Source organism: Drosophila ficusphila, unplaced genomic scaffold (genome assembly GCF_018152265.1).
Source record: "Drosophila ficusphila isolate 14025-0441.05 unplaced genomic scaffold, ASM1815226v1 contig_791, whole genome shotgun sequence".
Taxonomy (NCBI): domain Eukaryota; kingdom Metazoa; phylum Arthropoda; class Insecta; order Diptera; family Drosophilidae; genus Drosophila; species Drosophila ficusphila.
In genome coordinates this window covers 12,042,264-12,065,205 of record NW_025064737.1, presented here as the reverse complement: position 1 = coordinate 12,065,205, position 22,942 = coordinate 12,042,264, and the positions used below count along the sequence as shown (strand labels likewise).

The window sequence follows — 22,942 nt, the reverse complement described above, 5'->3', positions numbered from 1 at the left end:
TACTCGTATTGTGGCCCTTTCCCCCGATTTCCCCCATTTTGCTTCTATTTGTCTGGCTGCCCTGCTGCTTACGACCTCAATTACATGAGCAAATAAACTGCAACAAACATTTACCCAGATCTCATCACTCGAGTGTCCACAACCCATCTGCTTGTCCACCTGGTTATCCTTCGTCCCCATTTTCCCCTTTTCTCCTTTTACCTTTCCCCTCACACAGCAGCCCATTTTCCTTTTCTTTTCGTGTTGCGTTTGTGGGCGGTGTGTGGTATTAGAATTTCTATGCAAATGTCCTTGTCACATTTGGGGAATTTATTTGAAAACACACGACGGCGTCCTCAAGTGCGGCGTGTATGTTTGTCGGCCCCACAACATCACGCATAATAAGCAACCAAAAATGGAGTTTTGATGTGTTACCAGAAACGCTTTCTCTTTCAGTTCTATCCAGCGCGGAATCAAATTTATGACAACGTTTTAGAATAAAAATATACCTTTCCCTTGCCTTTCAGTTTCATGGTTTTTAATGGGTTTTTCTTGTCCTCTGAATGAAAAGACTATAAGAGCTGGTAACTAGTCAAAAGAGAACTAATTTTAATTACTATTGCCATTATTATATTATGTTGAATTTCATAACATTTTTTGTTTTCTATCTTAAAAAGTTGGCTGATTAAATAAACATACATTTTTTTGTTTAGGTTGAAATGTACAATTCCTTTCACATCTCTCCCCAAAAATTGATTTTCGGAACTAGCAATCGTGCAATTTGGCTTCTATGGTTTGCATGTGAGTTTCGGCTGAAAGCCAAAACCCCCGCAACGTCAAAAAAAAAACCCGAACTTGCAAAGGAAATTGTGCCGCACAGACACACACTTACAAAGGAGTGCTGAGTTCCATTTATGACGCACACACAACTGCATTTTGACCTTCTTGGCTGTGCATAATTTGGGGGTCCGCCTGGTTTGTTGCGCCTAATTGCAAGCATGCAACATGGCGCACAACTGGGCATCGATTGCATGCCCCGTAAATCTTTCCAGTTCTCCGGGTAGCTTTCGGTTTGAATTCGGTACCACTGTGCCCCTTAAAGTGGCGGAAAGGAGGAGCGCTGGGCATTAATTTCATATTATCAGTGGCCCAGCGGCTATAAAACGCGAGACCCTAACGGAACTTATGGCCTGTTGGGGCAGCAACAAAAAGAGTCACAAAAGTATAGAAACTTGAAATTTTTGGTGGCTTTTACAGAAGAAACTAAAAAGTTATAGAATAAACAAGCATTCTAGCTTAATAAATACAAAGAAATGCCATAACTTTTTAGCCTTTATATAATATTATTTTTATTTATATACTAGAGAATATTTTTCACGTGGTCGGAAATATTTTCTAATTTTTGCAAATACCTAGAAGTAAGTTTGCGCATTTGCGCCCTTGTAGAGTATTTTTATCCAGTGTACCCACTTAATCTTCTACCTAGCACAAAAAACAAAAAGGAAATAAGTGGAGTCTAGCGCACTTTTGGGGCCTCAATTTAATGGCAAGAACAGCGCCGGACTCGAATTTGAGCTAAGACCAAAAACAAGTACGAGAGCATTTCCCTTCGCTTTTCCCGTTTTCCCGGCATGGGAAACTTTTACTAGCGCGCATTTTCAATGAGCTCACGTGCTCACTCTCTCTTTTCGGTTCGGTCCTGCCTGAGTTAGCGTCTTATTCGAAGGGCAAAGCCAACGAATTTTATTGGCGTTACCATAAATCGGTAACCGAAGGACGGTTGGGATAGATTATGTTCTGCCTTGCGATTGCAATTTCGTCAAAAAAGGGACGATATTGATGTGAGAGTTAATCAGAAACAGAAAACAAAAGCCCAATGAATCTTTTGATAGTTTTACGATAGTGTAAACGTATTAGTCGATCAGTTAGAAGTACCATGGTCGCCGAGAAAACTTGTCCGAATTCTCAAAACAATTTGAGACGAATACGCCATGGTTTGTTGAATGTTGACATTTCTTCAGTATCTGAGTTGAGAGGAAACTTGTCGTCGACGCGAAGCTTTTTCTAGACGATGTCAAACGCTCTCACGGATACAGTAAAAACACACCGTTTAGACGAGAAGTCTCAGAGCTTATTCAAGAGCCAGATTCTCAGAATGGGTCGAATCCGAAAGTGAATTAGAGGTGGACGCATTTTCCTTGGTATGCTGGAATTGCCGCAAAGAAGGGCACAGATACCAAGATTGCTTATCGACGCGAACCGTTTTTGTTACGGTTGCGGAACCGCTAACACCTATAAGCCAAACTGCGTTAAGTGCTCAAAAACTTAAAGCCCGGCGGTTCAGCGCAGGGTTCAAACCGAAGACTTTGAGTGCCTCTCGTCACCAATCAACTGTGACCGATCAGATGTGAATGCACCATTAGTCGCATCACCAACTTCCCGGACGTATCAAAAAGCAATGTCGGCTCTCTACGTGTATTGTAAACTTAAAAAGTTACCTCAGATTTTAACTCCTACTGTGTTTTCTGGACATATCTTAGAAATCGTAAAACTCGCGCAGCCGAAAAATAAAAAGAGTTTTGGGAAAATTAAAAAGGTTTAAGCTCGGGGTGGAAAAATTTGGTCCCCCCCCGGGGGAAAGAGATCCACGACCATTTCTGCCGATTCGCTTATTAGACCGTACTGTTTTTGGTTTGCTGGACTCAGGGGCCTCAATAAGTTGTATTGGAGGAGATCTAGCTAAAGAAGTTATGGCGAATGATACCGAATACAAGCCATTAAACATTAAAGCAAAACAGCAGATGGACGACCTCAGAAAGTAGTAGGAAGAATGGAAATTGACGTAGAATAGGAGGAGGAGAAAACCTTTAAATATTTACCTAGTACCGTCTTTGAAACATGATCTTTATTGGTATAGATTTTGGAGACTATATGATCTTCTCCCAAAAACCTTAATATATCAGAGTTAGAAACTACTATCGAAGCTAGCAGCAAGGTCGAAGTTGATCAACACGACTTGTCTGCTGAGGAAAAAGCAAGCTTGGCAATGTCATCAATTGTTTCCGTCATTCACGCAGGAAGGACTTGGAAAAACGAATTTAATAACTCATGCAATAGATGTGGGTGGAGCGAAGCCGATTAAACAGCGCCATTTCCAGTGTCGCCAGCTGTTGAGAAGAGTATGTCCCCGCCGAAATTGACAGGATGTTGCAAATGGGCGTAGTGAAGAATCGGAAAGCGCTTGGTCTTCCCCTATAGTGATGGTTACCAAACCTGGTAAGTTAGAATTTGTTTAGATTGTCAGAAAAGTCCAAAGCTTTACAGAAAGACGCATATCCGCTTCCTCAAATCAGCGGAATTTTGAGTCGTTTGCCTGGAGCGGAATATATTTCAAGCTGGACTGAAGAGCTTATGGCAGGGGCCTAGAAATTAATTCTCGAGACGCGTTTACCGTCCCCAGTGGAGCCTCTTTACCAATTTAAGGTGTGCCTTTGGCCTATGCAATGCCACAAGTACTATGTCTCGCTTAATGGACAAAGTCGATTTCCAGCGCCTCTAAGAAACGAAGTATTCACATTTAGACGATCTTCTTGTGGACCTCCAACTTTAACAGTCATCTTGACGTTCTCAGAGAGATCGCATTTCACATCAAGCGGCAGGATTGACAAAAAGGCTTAAATCATTTTAGCAACGGGGCATAATGGGCGAGGCGGGTCCGAGACCGAAGGTCAAGCAATTACCGAATTTCTTCCTAAATTTACGGGTTGGGTTTGGGATGCGGCGGACGCAAATTGTACCAATTTGCCCCTTCTCCTTAACCGACTTGAGACAAAAAAGAAATTGTTGACTCGAAAGAAGGCAGGCGCTGAAGGTCGCTTGGAAACCCGGGGCCCCGGTTTTCTAACCCGCCACCGGAGCAGCAAGACGGGCGGGCCGCTGGTACAATTATCTCAAGGGGGCGAACCCGAGCTTTATTTCGAAGAAAAAACGGCGCGAGAAACTAACCGAACCGAACGGGGCGCAGCTAGGCCCTGAAGAATTTAGAGCAACGGGAGGACCGAATTTACCCCCACCACGCTCAAGGGCTCACAAAGACCTAGTTCCGCGCTCGGGGGCATTATCTCTTAATTTCGATTAGATGAGCATCGAAGGTTCTTAAGCCCTCCACTCCTTCTCGCGTTAACGAAGAGAAGGCAGCATAGATTTTCTGAAGGCGCTGGTGATTAAAATTCAGGGCACTTTAAGCGCGACGAATGGGCAAGTTTCGGCAAGGTAAATTTCCACTAAAAAAGAAGACGGCTAGTTACAGAAGCAGAACATTGACGGGAAGGTTCACGAGAAAGCCGGAGTTAGGACCGAGAAGATCAATCCCAACACAAAACAGCCGGCCCGGGGCATCCACTCGGCGTGAAGAAATTATTTGGCCCGGCCGACATCAAGCAAAAAAGCTGGAGACAGTAAAACACCAACACCAACAAGTTCTCGACCGACTTAGGAAAAGCACCAAAACAGGCTTTTCCAAGAATTTTCTTGATTTTCGGTCCTTACCCCCGATCGAGAAGGGAAACAGGCATTTTCTGTCCCGATCATTTCTCAAATTTGTATTTTAAAACCTGTGAAAGAAAAGCTGAGTCGTAAAAGAGTACCTGAAGGCGAACTGACAGACATTGGTGTTCCGGAAACGTCGTATCAGACAACGAGATTACAATTCCGTTCTTTAAGATATAAAATTTGGATAAAGCAGGACCAACCCCCCCAAAAAGCCAACAATAGATCCCCAGCCAAAAGCCAACGCTCGAAGCCGCCAAAAAGGTCGGGTCATCAAAGCTTTGACAGCATATGAAAACCCGAACATAGGAAATGTGGTAAGGGGTTTCCAACAAGATACGTAGGGCCTTCCTGTAAAAGTGAATTTAAAGACTCCGTACAACAAAAGTGGGTGGATTGAGGCCAACAAAAGATCACTTTATGCCAGAGTTATGCTTGGTTTAGAAAAGAGAATGTGCGCCGCGACCGCCCGGTTTTGGCAAATGGGCGGGATTTAATCAAGGAGGGCTGGGTATACCCTAGTAGGCAAAGCCACAAACCCCGCTTCCTTAAAGTAAGTTTAGTTCGTCGAAAGTTCCAAAGGTTTAACTTTGGTAGGCCAGGAGCTTTTTCCCCGAAACAGCGGGTTTTTTAGTTTTCAACCAAGGGCGAAAGCCAAATCAAGCTTGGCCTTGGAAGAAGCTCGAATTAAGGAAAGTTAAGAAATAAATACTCGGGGCTAGAATGTTTTGGCTTCCCTTGGTTAGTTATCACGCCAAAGAAAGGCACCGCGGTCGGCCCTACGCAAGGCAACAGCCGCGGGTATCTCGAACGAAATGCCCTAGTTCGTTCCCGCCTTTTTTTTGAACCGGCTCTTGTTTTTTCCAGACGGTTTCCTCGGCGTAACAGCAAACTTTAAAATAATCCTGACCTCCCCAAAGAGGTAGCAAATCACACAAAGGGTGGAGGATTGAGCTTTAACAGTGGCCAGAGGAATTTCGTTTTAAAAGTCGCGTGTTCTCGGCCGTGGCGAACCCCCGACCAAACCCCAACCTGACCCTACCAGGTAAAGGGAAAGGTGCTTTCTGGTCCCAAAACGTTACGAGGAAGAAGGTCTAATTTGGCCTCCAACGCCAACAAACTTAAATTTAAACCAAATTTAGCCACTTCGTCGAAAATAACCGGAGGAATGAGAACAAAAATTAACTTCGGTTTTTGATTTTTGGAGCTTTGGTGGGAAAAAAAGTTGAGGAGTAGGTTTTTTAATTTTTTTTAATCAATACCCCCCTTAGTTTTACCTATGCTGCAAACGATGAAGCCAGCAAGACTCGCGTGGCCACCTTCTCGGTCCTCCGTGCGAGCGCCCCCGAAAGGCGATAGGTTTTTTTTTTAGAATCCGAGCCCCCAAAAGAGAAACGGAAGAGAAACGGGAGGGGTGCAACGCAAATAAAATACCCCGGAAGAGGTTTTGAAGTTATTTGGAGGGACACTAAACCCCCACCACCCCCGGCAGCACCACCCCCAGATTGGGTAAAGCCCAATCAGGACCCAAGGGCTCGTTTACCTTGGGTGGTTTTTTCACCCCCAGCTGTGGTTTTTAGAAGGGGAATCGAAAAAGGTAATTTTAAGAAAGTTCCCGACACCTGCCAAAGCGTAGAAGGGGATGGAGTCGAAGATTTGATTTTCCCGAAGGGTTCCAGTTTGATTGAAATTCACAAAACTTTGAATGTTCCGCGTAAAAAGGTTTGGTTGCAAAATTTTCGAAAAAAAAAAGTTATTTCCCGCGTTTGGATTTGTAGACGGATAGGTTTATTTTAGGAGGAGTCCCTCAACCAGGTGTAAAGGGTGACGATTAAAATGCTTGGTTTTTTTGGATACTGAAAGAATAGTTTCAAGAAGGCCACTTCTGAGAAGAAAAAAGTGTTTTGGTTACCTTTGGAGGGTGGTTAAGGAAAATCAACCGAGTCGGTAGTTAGTAAAATTGGCCTCCTTAAGGGCTTCAAAGTAAAAAGTATTTTAAAGATTGGGTGTGTTTTAAAAAACCCAAATTGCAACCCAGACCGGCCTCGGGAGGGCACCGATCTCTCGCCGGTTTTACCAAGAATAAGCTTTGAGTTTCTTGGTCTTATCCTCGCTTTTAAAGTGGAAACATTGGAAATCTCATTGCCCTCGACCCTTTGTATAAATTTTTTTTTTTCTACTCCAATGAAACGGTGAATGCAAAAGTCGTAATAACGGACCTCCTAGCTAAACTATTTTTGATTTTTGGTGTGCTAGCAACCGGCGTGACGAGGCTTCGGGTCAAAAAACAGTTCAATAGAAGTTCTGAAATTTATGAAAAATCTATTCTGATAGAAATTTTTGGTGGCTTTTACAGAAGAAACTAAAAAGTTATAGAATAAACAAGCATTCTAGCTTAATAAATACAAAGAAATGCCATAACTTTTTAGCCTTTATATAATATTATTTTTATTTATATACTAGAGAATATTTTTCACGTGGTCGGAAATATTTTCTAATTTTTGCAAATACCTAGAAGTAAGTTTGCGCATTTGCGCCCTTGTAGAGTATTTTTATCCAGTGTACCCACTTAATCTTCTACCTAGCACAAAAAACAAAAAGGAAATAAGTGGAGTCTAGCGCACTTTTGGGGCCTCAATTTAATGGCAAGAACAGCGCCGGACTCGAATTTGAGCTAAGACCAAAAACAAGTACGAGAGCATTTCCCTTCGCTTTTCCCGTTTTCCCGGCATGGGAAACTTTTACTAGCGCGCATTTTCAATGAGCTCACGTGCTCACTCTCTCTTTTCGGTTCGGTCCTGCCTGAGTTTTCCTTTTTCCCCTTCCGCTTTTCCCTTTTCCTCAGCCCTGTGCGGACGCAATTTCACACCGAAATGATTTCCAAAGAGTTGCCAACACTCATGCACTCGCTCACCTGCCCCACTAGAAATTTGAACGCTGAAAGATGCAAATTTACTATGCTCCAAAGCCGAAATAAATATTAGAGTGCAATGGGGCGGGGCAGTCTTGAAGACGTTGCTCCGGTCAGCCCCCGTTTCCCCCTTTTTCCTCCGTTTACTTCCTTTCCCCAAACTACTGGAAATTAACGTTTGCACTGGGTTTATGGCCTGGTTCTTTTCGGGGCTATAAAACTTGTTCATTCATAAATCATGCACAAAATTATTATCATTATGAAACTCGCCTTTCAGTATCATCAGAAAGAATGGGGCAGAAAAAGTAACTTTTGAGGGCAAAGGGTTAAGCGCGTCAGGCAAAGATTTTCCTTCTTCGCCACCCACTTTTTCCTCCCCTACTTTCCATTTTTTTTTGGTTCTGCTCCAACGTTGACTTTCGTTTTTTTCAATTTTTCAACATCAAGCTGGGTTGGGTTCTATGTATGACAGAAGAAAAATGAATGTTGCATAGATTGAAGGCGTGCAGATTTTCTTTATTCTATATACTCCCTTAATATCTCTTTTTTTTTCATGTTTTATCATGACATTTAAAAGCTGGCGGGTTAGTTCCTCTGATAATTTTACACTTAATTTAATTTATGTTTTCTGCCTGCTCTAAAATATCTTATCCTTTATCATCCAGATAAGCGACTCTGCAAATATTGGCATTTCGAGAGTTAAAGTTCGACTAAGCGATGCAACTCAATCTTTGTGGAGTTTTCCGCACACTTTCCTTTTTTGCAGCTTTGGCATGTAACAAGTTTATTTCATTATTGATATGCAGGCGGAAGTTTTTGTTTTTCGTAAACCAAAAGCTGATCTAAGGATATTGGCCAAAGGAGTACTCTTTGTTCAGGATTTGAGGATGCTGTTTACAAAATAAATCGGATTACCAAAATACCTTTCGTTTATTTATAGGAAAAGCTATAAAAGAGGATTTTAATTTACTGGAACTTCAATTTGAATGGTATTAAAACAATTTCATTTAACTGTGGCCATCAAGAGGAGTTTAAGCACTCATGTATCGACCGAATCTCTATCGAATTCGATGCCCTGTAAAGCCAATTCAGAATGTTTGATACGCGGATATTACCCATCGAGCAGAAGGGCGAACTCCACAAAATCCCCACTCGCATTTCAACGGCAATGCAAATCGCAATTCGCAAATGTAGCTGAAGTTTTTGCCTGCGTAGAGTGCATAAATCTTGCACTCTGCGCGAATTACTTAGGGCAAAAACAGGCGAAGAAAACTTTCAGCGGAGAACAAGGAACTGAGTAACGCCTACCCGAGAAGCTGCCAATGTTTTCGATATATGTACAGTGTGTATACAGTAACACAACCACCCGATCCCTATCCCAATACCAATCCCAATCCCCTTACTTCCTGAGTATGCAAAATAGCAACAAGCGCATTGTGAACACGGAAATTGAATCGAAAAGCTGCTCCTGCTGCCTTAGCCGGCTTCTTGTGGCAGTTGCCCTTGCCGTTCCCGTTGCCGATGCAAGCCAACAAAAATACTGATGCCATAAAGTTAAGAAAAACATCAGCCAGGCAAATGTAAAGAGCGGCTGGGGGAAAACTTTGCTGGGGAGTCACGCTGCTGGGGAATTCCAGGCGATTGTTTTTTACTGCCCAGCAAATTCAAATCACCCTCTTGTTTTATATTTTTCTCACTTTTACAACTCTGGCTGCACTCTATTGCTTTTAGTTTTTACACTAATAAACAAATTGCAATAAAAGTAAACCAAACAAATAAACATATTATTTAATGTAATAGAAGTTATATACAAATAAATTAAAATTTTTGAGGCATTTTATTAAGTTTATAAGACTACATTGTTGCTAACGTAAGCCATGCTATGTAATTAATAATTATTATTTGTTTCAGTGTTTTACATTCCAGTTGAAACAGTTTTCTTTTAAGGTGCAAAATCCAATAGAAAATTAAATTCACGCTAAGTTCATCGCATTGCAAGTTTATTAGAATGAACCTCCCATTTTTCGACTTTAACCGAGGGAAAAGCAATTTTTGGAATATTTGGCCTTAACTATTTTAGCTCCAATTTTATGTTTTGCTGGAGTTGTTATTTTCCACCTAACAGTTTCCATTTTGAACTCAAAAGCATAGTTTCAGCATTAGAACTCCAACCCCTCAATATCGATCTAAATTTGTATTCAACATTCCTCTTGCGAAAATTTTGCTGCAGGTCAATCTTTTGCCATACCCACAATAAAATCAATTTGTTTATTTTCAATTGTTTTATTTTTATCTTGTAAGTTTTCTATTTCTGTCTGATTGGTTTACAGGGGAATTTGTTTAAACTTTAGTTAGATGTGTCTAAAATAAAATCACTTAATGGAGTAAAAACCTACTTATTATGTTAGTCAATATTTGTGGGAATATTTTAATTGGTAACAATCGGTATGTTTCCTGCAATAATAATGTATAAGTTTCTAATTATTCGACCACGTGCCTGAAAGTGGACTCCAAGCTATTCTTTCCCTTTGGGTCTGACCTCTGCGTTGACCTGAATTTAAACTTCTTAATACAAAAGCAGGTTTCTGCCTTTAAAGTCCACGCACATGGGGAATATGATATGAAAATGTTTTTTGTGAAGGGTTCTCTGGTTTTTTCCTCAATAGTGAAAAGGGTTGAAAGTGGGGCGTGAGTTAAATATTTCATTTTGGGTTGTTGAAAGTGTCAAAGTGACAATGTGTTGCACAGAAAAAAAAAACAGCATTAAAAATTATATATAATATTTAAAGTATTATTTTTATCTGCACTACTTTTTTTAAAAATTCTGTATTTAGAATTCATAACAGTATTCAAAGATGAATTTTTGATGGGCAATTGTTCACCTGATCACGTACGACAATCATTATTCCTTGTGTATGCAAAGCACAATGGAGTCGAAATACCGGACACACAGGATATGACTTCGTGCCCCGGGTGACATTGAATTTAAGACATGTCGACAGGTCTGACATGTGCCCCTATATATCCTCCTCCTTTTGTCCCCCGGCTGAGTGTATCCCCCGGAGAACTAGACTCTGTATCTCGGCTCCTGTCAATTATGAACGGAGGACGAAGATCCTACGCAGCTGCCAGAAATTATTACATCAACTAATTGCAATTGGCAGTGAGTGAGCTGGGATGAGGTCCAAAGCGTGGGTGGTAAGTTCTGTACGTACTGGCGGGTTTTTTCCATGGGCCAGAAAAAGTTGAGTTGAGCGCAAATGAGGCAAAAACCGTGGCATACTTTTCGGCGCCCAGCCTCTCATCCGCGCGCGTGTTTGTGTTGGTTTGTTTGCAAACGCTTAAAGGCAAGGCAAACCATGTCAATGACATCTGACACGTGACCCTTTTCCCTCTTCACATCCTCCGCACACACGCACGCACTTACACGCACACATATGAAGAGCCTCACGCACACACACTTGCGCAGGCGGCCATAAAGCAATAACCGTAAACATTTTGTCAGGGCATCCAGAAGTTGTAGTGGATCCCTGGCCCGGAAAGGCATTCCTGACTAAGATTTTGGGCTAAAATTAAAAGGGAAGTACGAAAACAACATCTTCATTCTGACTTATATAAACACACTGATATAATAGTTAAGTAGCCTAACTTATGTTAAAAGTAGAATGTAGAAAATGGTAGAAATGTCCTGTGCATTGAAGGAATTCTAGTTTTTATCAAAATAACTAATAAAAAAATCTTATAAATAAGAGGTATAATTTCGTTCAGGAATCACAATTTCTTCTTTTGCCCTATTATTATTTTTTCGGTGTGGTTGTTCCAACGTGATTAGATGCGATTGTGCGAGCAATTGAGCGAAATTGATGGCAATGCCATTAGAAGGTATGGCTGGTCATGCCCTTTCTCCACGACCACGCCCTTCGCCCCCCTTTGCCCGTCCCTTAACCCTGCGGCGACCCCTGCTTTTCCGCTAAACGCTGCATTGGTTTCACTTACGACGTCACCATCAGCGCTGCCATCGCCATCGTCGTTCATAATTAATTTTCTAGTGAATTTACTTTCATGGCATTTTGCCGGGCTGAGAGTGGAGCAGCAGCAGCGGCAGCAGCAGCGAAGGAGGAAAAGTCCTGCCGCTTTTCCGACCGCTTTCCCCAATTTTCCCCACCCCCTTTGCTGGTGGGCACATAAAAGTTGTTTCAGCTGCGGCATTTATTTTAATTTGAAAACTATTTCCCCATGCCCGCCAACGCCTTTCCTGCTTATGCTCATTATTTTCGCATGACTTTAGCTAGATTTTTATTACACCATTTTCCGCGATATTGCGTATACGCAGCGTCCGCCGCTTTTGTTTTAATTTGTATATGGCGTGCGGCCAGTAAACTCAATAGAGGGAAGGCCTTCGACCAAATCAGTTGTAAATATTAGCACACAGCCCCTAATGGCAGCATAATTGTGTGGCGTGCCGCGATTTTGGCGAGGCCAACTTTTTGATATCCTGTGCAAATGATCGCTCACCTTTTTCGGTTCGGTTCAGTTTGGTTCGGTTTGGTTTGGCTTGGCGGTGATGGTGGGCCACGGAGTATGCAAATGCATATCGAAATACCCCGCGTAGTTAAGAGCGCAAATTATTTGCACGAAAATATTTTTATGGCCCGAAGACTGGAGGCCGCCGGGCAACTTCCGGAAAAGTCGCACAACTTGCCACTTGGCGTGTGTGGCGCACATTTCGCTCCTCGGGGAGTCGTTGCCCCAGCCAATTTCCAACTAGCAACTGCCAGTGGTGCTGATTTTTCGATTCGGAAGCAGAGAAAATACAGAATTGCCTGGCGACAAGGAAAGGCCGGAAACCAAACAGACTTTATTCACTTGGAAATAAAATTAAACAAAGCTAAAAGCGAATGAGCATTGTGATTTTCTAATTTTGCTCTCTCTTTTTGGCCTTCATCCCTTCCCAATAATTTTTTTAAAATATATTTCTTGGCTAGAAAAAAGCCAAATCACCATCCATATTGCTAAGGACTCGAATAAGGAAAATAAAATTGAAAAGTGGCCTGCCCTCGAAAAGCAGGAGTATCAGAAGTGGAGGTATTGTTTTTGTAACCTGGCAATTACATTTGATTGGTCACTTAAGCAGCTTTTGCGTTCCTGGATCGCTTTTTATTGGCAAATAAATTATGGAAGTTATAGAGTAGACACAAGGTCAACCTGTTTCAAAACGAAGAATTTTCCATTATAGTTTAACTTAAAATTTGGACACAAAAATCATTCAGCTGGTTAATTATTGCTCGCTTTCGAGCTTTTTAAAAATGGCGGCGGCGGACTTGAATTGCCCGCTTTTGGATCTGGTATTCTGCGAGTCCGGGGAGTTGGCAACTGGAATCCTGGCCATCGGTTGAGCTGAATTTGAAGCAATAGGCTCCGTTTGCATGGCTATCTTGGCCTCGAAGAACTGCTTTGCTCCACTTACACCAACTTGGGAAACATCGACCGCTTTTGCCATGGCCAAACGCCGGTACTCGCGATCCTGCAGACTCCACTTCCTTAATTCCAGACGGTTTATCAAAGTTCCGTGGATGATTAGCGCCTGGCAGAAGTTGAGCCGCTCCTCGTGCTTGCCAACCACATGGGTCATCACCCTTTTGACCGCCAAGTGGGTTTGTGGCATCTCCAGCTTCTCCAGGAATCTCTTCAGTTCTCCCAGGCCAATGAACCCATCCAGATTCTCGTCCACCTGCTGAAAGCTGGAGTAGGCAGCATCGATTTCACTGCGCTTGAACCAGGATGAGAATTGTTGGTGGACCTCTTCTAAAGTGATATCGTAGTCACCATCGCTGCTTTCCGGTGTGAATCTAATCGATTTCTTTTCCATTACGATCTTAACGGAGGAGGAATTATGGGTTAAATCTGCTTCAGAAGGGGGGATTTCTTCTAATTGATTCTGCTCTGGGTCGAAATCCCGACTCTTTAAACAAACGGTGGAGGCGTCCCGTTGTTCTCTCCCAAGAATTGATTGTCGAATAGCCTTGTAGGAGCAACAGGATGTAAACGATGAGCAGGAAAACAGATCCTCCTCCTCTTCAAAGCTGTTGTCTTCCGAGAATTCTACGTCATTGGTAATTTCAGTTTCTTCGCGCAGTTCAGGAAGTTCAATTCCCTCTGAATACTCCTCCTGATACTCTGGAACTTCTTCAGATTTGATTATTACCTCTGCGACCTCCAAGTTTTGGTCGGGAACCGTTTGAACTTTGAAATTTTGGTGCGTTTTGTAAACCTTTTCCCAATCCCCAACCTCCTTCCGCTTTTCTGTCTCGATTTTCCGATCAATTCGGACCGAATTTTGACTTTCGTTTGGGATTTCGAAATCGTCCCTGACGCTGATTGCCACAGACATAATCAAAAGTTGCGATAGCGAAAAAGCAGATCTATTACCAAAAGATCTAAAAAATTACAAAAGTATAAAACTTGGATTTAAAATTTGTTGCTTCCTGTATGTGTTGCCTAAAGTATTTGATGTACTTTTTATTTAGCCCCGTGACAGTAAGGTCAACGAAGTTTTTGTTAAAAAGAGAAAAAAGTTGGGAAGTTTAAAACCTCCAGATGAATAATTTTGATTTATTTGATTAATTATTTTTAGTTTTCTGAAATGAAAAAGGGAATTGTGTAGTCATTTAAAAAACGCATAGGAACTTTACGTATGTTAATCCCCTATAACTTTTTTACCCGCAAAGCATGTTTACTAGTTGCCGAGGTTGTTTGTTCATTAAACTGATTGAATGGCTTTAGTCCAGCTTTTTTTACGGTCGGGGTCCTGAGTGCCCGGTCCACTTGAGATTAATGACTAAGGACGAATTTGTGCACGTCTGTTTCGTTGCGGGCCCTGTTAACATGCCATGGCCATAAACAGTTAATTAAGCTTTTATTGGTTACTCTTTTTGTTTGGCTTTCGGACCGGCCAACTGACTAACTGGCCGACTGACTGACTGGCTGGCTGACATTTCACGTTTTATTTGCCAAACAAGCGGCCAAAAAAGTGACGACCATAAACGGCGACCCAAGCCGACTTGGTTGCGGCTATATAATATACCCTCTGATCCCCAGCGACTTTCACAGAAGCTATTTGCCGTGTTCTCCTCTCCGCTTTTCTTTTTTTTTCACCCGGCTTATTTATTCACTCATTTCGTGTGCAAAAATATTTGGTGATAACGAGCTGGCAGCCCACGGCGACTTGTCATGTTTAAACCACATTTATTTGCCGGTGCCTTTGGCCCGGCGACAATAAAAAAGTGTACGTATCACGTATATATGCGAGCATTTTTTGTTTCTCCGCACTCGTATTTGTTTTGGGTTTTTTTTTTGTTTCCTGGTTTAGCCATACAAGAAGAACGACCGGCGAGAAATGTCAGCAAAAAGTTTCGGGCTTCGGCATTTAATTTACATAGCAAAGTTTTCCCCACTTCGAGAATGCTGATTATAAAATTTCCGGCGCAACCGAGACTGGCGCAACTGCCTGAAAACTGGGTTAAGCCAAGGAATCGACGGCCAGATAAAACGCCAAAAAACCGTTCCTCGAAAAAAGGTCCCCAAACAGTAAGGGAATGGGTTCTTAAACATAAATACAAAACACATCCCTTAAATTTGACAACAAACGTTTGCATGTGCAAAAATGCGAGTGAATTTATTGAAAAACAGTTGAATGTTTATATATTTTTCCCAAGATCTATTAAGGTTTCCACAACCGTATGAGAGATTTTCGATTCTGGAACACTTCCACGGGAAAATGCCTCCAATCTGGCAACGGAAACTTTTGGCCTGCCCCAAAAGTGTCAAAACAACTGGCTCGGAGGCTGCTCCGCCCAGAGAAAGTGTAAGTTGTTGATTTCTTAAGCCAGTGAAAATAAAGCAGGGAAACAAAGTCCCCTTGCAAGTGGAAACACCCACAAAAGCAGAGTTGGCCAAAGGCCAAGAATCGTTTTTTTGCCAGTGTTCGAGTTTTGGGCAGTTCATAAAAAACTGCAAGTGAAATTGAAATGCAGGCTGACGCATACTTTGCAGCCAAAAAGCCTTGCAACATTTGATCAAAACAAATAAAACCAGTGACTGCCGGTCGATCATAATTAATGATTGGAACAGGAGAGAAACTTCGGTCCGAGGAATAATAAATCTCAATATAACTCAAGTGACTGTTACAGTCTAAACTTTGACATGTGATGGAAAGGATGATGGTCCTTCACTTTTTTTTTGCCATCTGCAGCAACCGTTTGTCAAAAAGAACCAGTTTAAAGCCCAAAACACTTCTTCCAGTTTTTAGCTCTTACTAAAAAAAAATACATAAGCTTAACCCGACATACATATACATTTGCTTTTTCCCTTTTCTTTGGCCTGAAAAGCCAAATTGATTGCTCGAAAAATTTCTGCCTCATTCCCGGACATCTTTAGTCATTCGGAGCCCTTGCCTTTTTTCGCCCATTTATTTTTTTGGCCGTTTGGGATTTCACTTAATTGAAACCTTAAATGTTTTTACATTGCGTTTGCCTACAGCGCAAAAGGCAACCGCTGCCCAAAAACCCCAGCGCAAATACACAGATAGAGGATGTGAAAGGCGGGATCCGTGGAGCAAAAAAGTAGCATGCTTCTTTGCGGCGCCACATAAGCACACTTGAAACACACATGAAGCACACATACGAAAGGCCAAAGTCAATCAATCAAATGGCCATTCACCATTTGCCGGACTTTGGTTATTTTATCAATACTTTTAAGACATTTCAAGAGCTGCAAGTGTCATTTTCTTATTCAACTTTTTCTCGCACACAAATATAAAATAAAGTTTTTTTAATTTAAAATTGTTGTTAAAGTTATGTATTTTTCTATGTTGGGGTTGGTCGCCAGTGTTTTTAATTATAAGAGACAACATTTTTTCAAACTTAATATTCCCCCAAATGCGTTGACCTTTGCCCGTTAATTAAGTCACCCCCTAAAATGAATAAAAAATTAAGGTTATGCGTCCAGTTCCTTCTCTAGAATACATTTGTAGGGCCATTAAAGTCATAATTTCACATTAAATGCAGACGTGACTGCGGCGAAGAGCGGACCATCGAAATATCCCAACGGGCACCACATGAACCCAATTGGGGCGACTCTGTCTTGGCTTCAGATTTTTTTTTTTTTCCTTTTGCCCGGGTTTTCCCGACAGGCAGAACAAACATTAATAAGTCAATTGATGTTTGGTTTGGTTAACCCACCGAGGTGCCGAGGGGTCGATGTTAGCCGGTCGGCCAGTTCGTCATTCGAGTGGCAGTTTCTCCCTGGCGACGACATGCGTGTGCTCACATTTATCCCGACGGGGAAACTGCGACTAATTGCAATTTATGTACGCAATAAAACATTCGCCAAACGGCTGCCATTCGTTACGGCCGACGGTTATAAATTTATGAATAAAACAAATTCGACGATGGACCCGGGGCTTTATTAATCAAGCCACTGGCAGGACACCAGCCCCCCGGTGACCCGAAGTCAATTGGAGTCAATGCTCAAATAATCACCGCACCAAAGGCTCACCAAAAAAAGGAAAAAAACCAAAGGGAAACATGAACGCCTTGATTGGGTAAGCCGGAATTTGATTTAACGCGCGGAATCAGGGCATAAAGGGCATTAAAAAATTTACTACTGCATTACATCCTGTGGATCCAATGGCGAACACAAAATTTAACTGCCGCAGTCGTTACGCTTGAGGCATTAAAAGTAATCTGCTTAGCATTTTGTGGCGAATTATTCGACCAGTTGAAACAGGTGGCCAAAAGGATACTTTGTGGAAAGGATTTTAATGGTAGACTCCAGACGCTCTTTTGAAAGAGCTGAACGAGAGAGTAACTTAATGGCATTTTTATAGTGAAAACTTAAAAGAAAATTTATGTATGTATTATTTTAAATTTTAATAAACGAGTATAGTCAAAATTAAATTAATTTCTATGTGCACGCATTTTCTTAATTTTTTTTGTTTTTTCAATAAGGCTCAAAACCCTTCGTAAAAAATCGTAGCACCCATTATTAAAAACTGAAAAGGCTGAAAAAAATTCAGCATCAACCTGCGATGTAGACAAATCGATGGAAAAAGGAGGGAAGAAGATCCACGGAAGCTGCTTTCGACTTCTTCCCCATTTGAAGTGATTGCCGTGCACAATTCGCGCTAAAAGCTTTCACTTGCCAATTGCCGATGAAAACAAATGTGCCGCAGTCCGCAGTTGCCTCTTTTTCTATCTTCACCTACTGCCTACTCAACCGGTTCGAATTGGCCCCCAGCAGATGATTCTGTTTTTGCAGTTGTTTTGCCCAACTGAAATCCAACTTGGCCAGCCGCATCAAGCTGTAGAAGTGGGTAAAGTATAACAAAACGAATGGTGAATACCCTGTAATAAGTAGGATACGATGTGAAACTTAAGCAAAGGTAATCAAATATTTTGTAATATAAGAGGAGTCTGAATATTAACACACTTTAATAAAGGGATCTTTCCCTTTTTTAGTTCATCAACTATCTGAGGTAATTTTTCGTTATTGCTTTCTCCTGAAAGGAATCCGAGATACCGAACCTCCCCGAGGAAGTATTTCGCAAAACAAAGCACTCAGTGCTGCTCAATGGGTTTTGTTATCAGGACAGAGCTAATTGAAAACTACTTTCTAGTCTTCAGCTACACACTACACCCCACTCACTTGCACCCACCAGAGACAGATGGATAGAAACAGTGATGCCAGCCGCTCTACAATTCAACTAAAAAATTAAAAAAGTACCTACAGTAGTGATTTTATCGCTGAACTTAAGTTGTTTTATTGAAGGAGTTCATTTGATAAAATCCAGATCATGCTTGAATAGTTTAAAGATATAGCTTTAAAGATAACTTTAATGTTATTTTAAGCCAAAAAAAAAACAGTATAAGAAATAAGATAAAGTAGCAGCACTGGCAAAAGCAAAAACGAGAAAAGAAATGCGCACATTACTCATACGCAACGTTGGGCATGGCACGCCATTGTGCCCATTGTAGTTTCTATGGCCCAGAAGTTGTTGTGGCTGAAAAGGTCTAAGCATATTGCCTATTTAATGCCGATGCATGGTTTCTGGTGTCGCGAGTGTACTGAAAAAAAAAACAAACTAAATTTGCTGTCACTTGAAGATATGCTTCATCAAAATAGCCATCCTAATAATTAGTTTAAAAAAAACTCTCAAACTCTTTGAATAATTCTGTAAAAGCTTCTATGAACTTTTTTTAATCCTCTCCCTCTGTGGGGCTTGAATATATTTACTTTTCAACTTTTCCCGCAGTGGCTTTTGTACGTGATGCGGCATGCAAAGTGCGCGGCTTAGAAAAGGCGGAAAGTATTTGGGCCAGAATTAGGTTTGGTTGGCCAACGCTTCCGCTTGTGGCGGCTGTTTGCTGAACTCGTTGAACTCTCCGCCAGGTGCCAATCACCCGCCATTCACCCGTTAATAGCAACAAATGGCAACACCTGAAAATGCACTTCATCAGGCGCCGGCAACCTGAGAGCGCTCTCAAATGTTTCCGTTTCTTTTCCGCTGCAAGGTTTTCCTGGGTTTTCCGGGTAATGGAAAAATTCAGATGTTCTTGCTGCATTCAATTTCCATGCTCCGCACTGATTTAGAATTAATAAAGGCAGCGCATTTCCCTTTACGTTATTATTTTTACCTACCTTTTTATGCTGTCGCCAACAGCAGTTGATTTCACCTGGCATTGTCTTGGCCAACACACACATACACACACACTCATGCAAATGGGGAGTGGTATACAAATGTGTTGCATGAATTTCAGCGCCAAGATTTATGCACAAGCAACTCCGGATGGCTGCTGCATATGGGTAAGTTCATCCTGCTGCCTTTTTACGTTTATGCAAAGTGCAGCGTCTAGTGCCGTCCTTTTTCCACTTTGGGTCCGCTCCAGCTTCACCTTTCCTTGTGTGTTTGTGTGTGTGTGTGTGCCTTTACATAAAACCTTAGCTGCCGTTGTTTTTGTTTTTAGGCGGCATTTGTGTCAAGTACACGACGCAGATTAAGGGATTCAGCCCTGGAAGATGGCACAAATACACACACGGTCACACATGCAAAAAGAAGGATAGTGCACTGAGAGAAAAACATTACCAAGTTATAAAACAGTAAGTGATAGTGGAAACGGTTCAAACGGTTCAAGTCTTTTAGTATCTCACAATATGATTTCCTGAGCTGGTAATACAAACATTTTTTTCTGATTAAGACTTAAAAGTTAAGACTTTTAAATAAAAATGTACACATTTTCACCAAACTTATTCTGTTTCTCTCAATGTTAACCAAAGGAGCACAAGAACAACTCGATGGGGAGAGATAAATGGCCGAGGAACGCAGCACAAATCGAAAGGAATTGCAATTTAATGGCATAACCTGTGCCAGGAGCCAGTATTCCACTTCCTTGTGTGTGTTTACGCCTTTGTGTGTATGTGTGACTGTCCCATATGTTCACCGGTTGCCTTCTGATTGGATAACGTAATGGAATTACGTAATTCTGTATCGCTAAAATATTATGAAAGTCATACGGTTCACTCTCTGAAAGTCTTTCATAAAACTGTCGTTTACTTAGTGTTAATGGACACATTATTGAGCACCAGTTTATGTCGATTCTTTATGATAAAATGGTATTTGAAACTATTTCAATTAATTTCAGGAAAGGGTTGCAGGAAAACTATGAAAAGCTATCCCATTTTAAATGGAAAATAAATAAGATGCTGTGATGGCTATAATCTTTTCCCAATTCTGTTAAGTTCTGTAATTAAATATTTGGGCAACACTTAACGTATTCCGAAGTGCTGAGTCAGATTTCGATCCCCCAGCAACCAAAAGTGCATAATTGTGTATGACAGCCAGCCGAAAAAAAGAAAGGGAAAGGCAAACGGTGGCCAAAAGTAAACGGAAACGGGCCAAAATGCACCCAGCAGTGTGTGCAGTTTTACAGTAAATTGCAATAAGGTGTAAAGTCAAGTTGTTCATTTTTCCGCTACCCAGAATCACACACACACAAAGGCACACAGGCGAAAAGCAGACTTCGGCTGATGCTTAACCCGATCCTGTGCCTCCTGCACCCTGCTCCTCCTTAACCCTTGTCAGCCGGTTTGCGTTGGCCTGCACATTGTTGCATGCAGTGAGGCGTTTCCTTTGAGCCACACCCGCTGTCAGGCGGCACTCAGCCGTAACCCTTTGAGTGGGCGGATAAAAAAAAATACAAAAGGGGGAGGGGAAGTGGGAGGTAATGGGCCAGCATGCAGGTAAATAATATTCTTATAAAAAACGTATACGTGCAGAGTATATTGTGCGAACAAATGCTGTCAGAAAAATAATATTCATTAAATTAGAAGTTGCTATATGATTAATTTATAAATAAAACCATGCGATGAATATTTAATCTATTCATATATACTAAATTTATTCATGTATATTAAATTAAGATTTTCCAAGGCCAAAATCCATTATTATGACCTTAGCTGTATTTGTGAAGAGACATCGCAGCCAGCAAGATAAAAATGAAATGCAGGAATAGCATTTTTAGCCAGCTTCGGATGACACTGGCAACCCGAGCGAACTGTCGCCTCACTTTCACCATTTCTTTCTCCTTTTTTGCTCCCTCTTCCTCTTCTCCTCTCTCTTCTGTCCCTCTAACTATCACTGTCTCTTTCACGAGTTTTCTATGTGTGTGCCATTTATCAAAACGACTTTGGAGTCGCTGTCCCAGGCGCATTGTCTTTTCCAGTGACACAGTTCATAATTAAATTCAAATACTTGTACCATTTTCACGCGCTTATGACACAAAATTTATGAATGAGCGCCTGAATACAAAGCAGCCCTCGCACCACACAGTCCGTTTAAGAATTTTCCCAACCAATTTTCCGGCGCTTTCCCGACCATCTTGGGCTACGCTCTTGGCCACCTGCTGTTGGCGGGCCTAGCTCAGCGGGCGTTTAAAATTAATAACGCCTCCTCTTATGGAAAATATCTTAAGTTGGCTTTCGCAACCTTGCCACCTCTTCATTACCATTACGTATTTCGTAAGAGGCATTTGGCTTGGATTTGTCAGTTGGCAGTTGTCTGCATTTGATTGGTTTCGCAAGTTGGAGAAATTCTCCAGAATTTCAGTTGGCAGGTTAAGGTTTCCTTCTCTTCGTGAAAACTTTAACTTTAAGTTTTACTGTTGCACAGCCATCTTATCAGAGTTTTCCATTATGTTTTCATTTTTTTGCCACCTTTCACGCACATTTGACACAAGTCACGCGTAGTTTTTAATTAAAAAACTTTTACGTGCAATTATTTTTACCTCACCGATCCACACACTTCCACATCGGTACGCACACAAAAATATTTCCCATTGAATTGCAATATGTTTTCTTTTTTTGTATTTATTTTCGCTGCAACACTGCACCACCTTTCCACTCTCATATGTTGGGCGAATAATTTACAATATTGCGTATACGCAACATTGGTCGTGGCATCTTGAAAGTCAACGGAATGTCACCAAGTTGAGCCCGTTTCTCCTGAAAAATTGGTTATAAGTGAAATGTGCAAACAACTTTCGCAAGGAGCAAAATACTCGAAGAAGAAAGAAAAGGAAAAAAATTGAATGGAGCAATGGGTGTAAAAACTGTTCTAGCAATCATCGATGGATCCCTTCCATCCTTCGCTTTTTGCATGCTGACTGATGGACAGTGGGGCAGAATCGGCCGAATCATCTGATTCATTGATTAAACACTGAACGGTGCCTTTTTGCGAAGGGCCTGCGTCCTGTTGGTTCCTTAACCCATTGATGCCACTGCTGCAGCACCAAAGCTGTTCGAGCATGAAATTTCCAAAGCCTAATGAAGTGTAAAGGTTTATCGCATAAAGAAAACGCAGGCCAGGCTCCCTGTTCTTCCTTGTCAAATACTCTATCTGAAGGATAGTTAAGAATTGTATTGAGATATTGTATATAAATATGGAGATTTAAATTTTATAATTTTAGGCAAATATATTAGTTCAAAAAAATATTTTTAGGGTAATTGAAATCTTAACTTGCAACATAAATATTGTTAATAATTTTAAATTTATTCTTCAACTCTCTTGTGTTTGTTTTTCCAAACAGAAAAAAGGGTATAAAGTACTGCGTTTTTTCACTAAACTAAACTGAAACCAAACCCTCCTTTTTCCTATCATAGATGCCTTTTTGGGCTGTGATATCCCCCTCTGTGCTCTATTTTATTATTATTGTTTTGCTCTACGTGTTATTTAGCTTTCGCTTTCCCGATTCGCTTTCGTTTTTCCTCTTGTGTTATATTTCATTTGGCCTATATGGTCACGGTAACAAGGTTTATTATTATTTGCTTCAGCCCCTCGTATTTTTTGTTGTTTTTTCGACAATTGCTAATTTTAAACATCATTGGTTTTGCTGATTTATTGAAATGCTGTGAGATAAGTTATGAGCCCGATCGGAGTTTGTATTTGAATTG

The 22,942-nt window shown here is 41.3% G+C and overlaps 1 protein-coding gene across 1 annotated transcript; it reads right to left on the bottom strand.

Annotated features, from left to right (window-relative positions):
* Nucleotides 1–12,564: 12,564 nt before the first annotated feature.
* LOC108098774 (EF-hand domain-containing protein D2 homolog) lies at nucleotides 12,565–13,977 on the bottom strand. The gene has a single exon (XM_017201908.2). It carries the CDS (start codon nucleotides 13,827–13,829, stop codon nucleotides 12,717–12,719), a length of 1,113 nt encoding a protein of 370 aa, XP_017057397.1. The 5' UTR covers nucleotides 13,830–13,977; the 3' UTR covers nucleotides 12,565–12,716.
* Between the last annotated feature and the right edge of the window lie 8,965 nt (nucleotides 13,978–22,942).

Coding starts and splice junctions, on each gene's coding strand:
- LOC108098774 (XM_017201908.2), bottom strand. CDS start 13,829: ATGTCTGTGGCAATCAGCGTCAGGGACGATTTCGAAATCCCAAACGAA.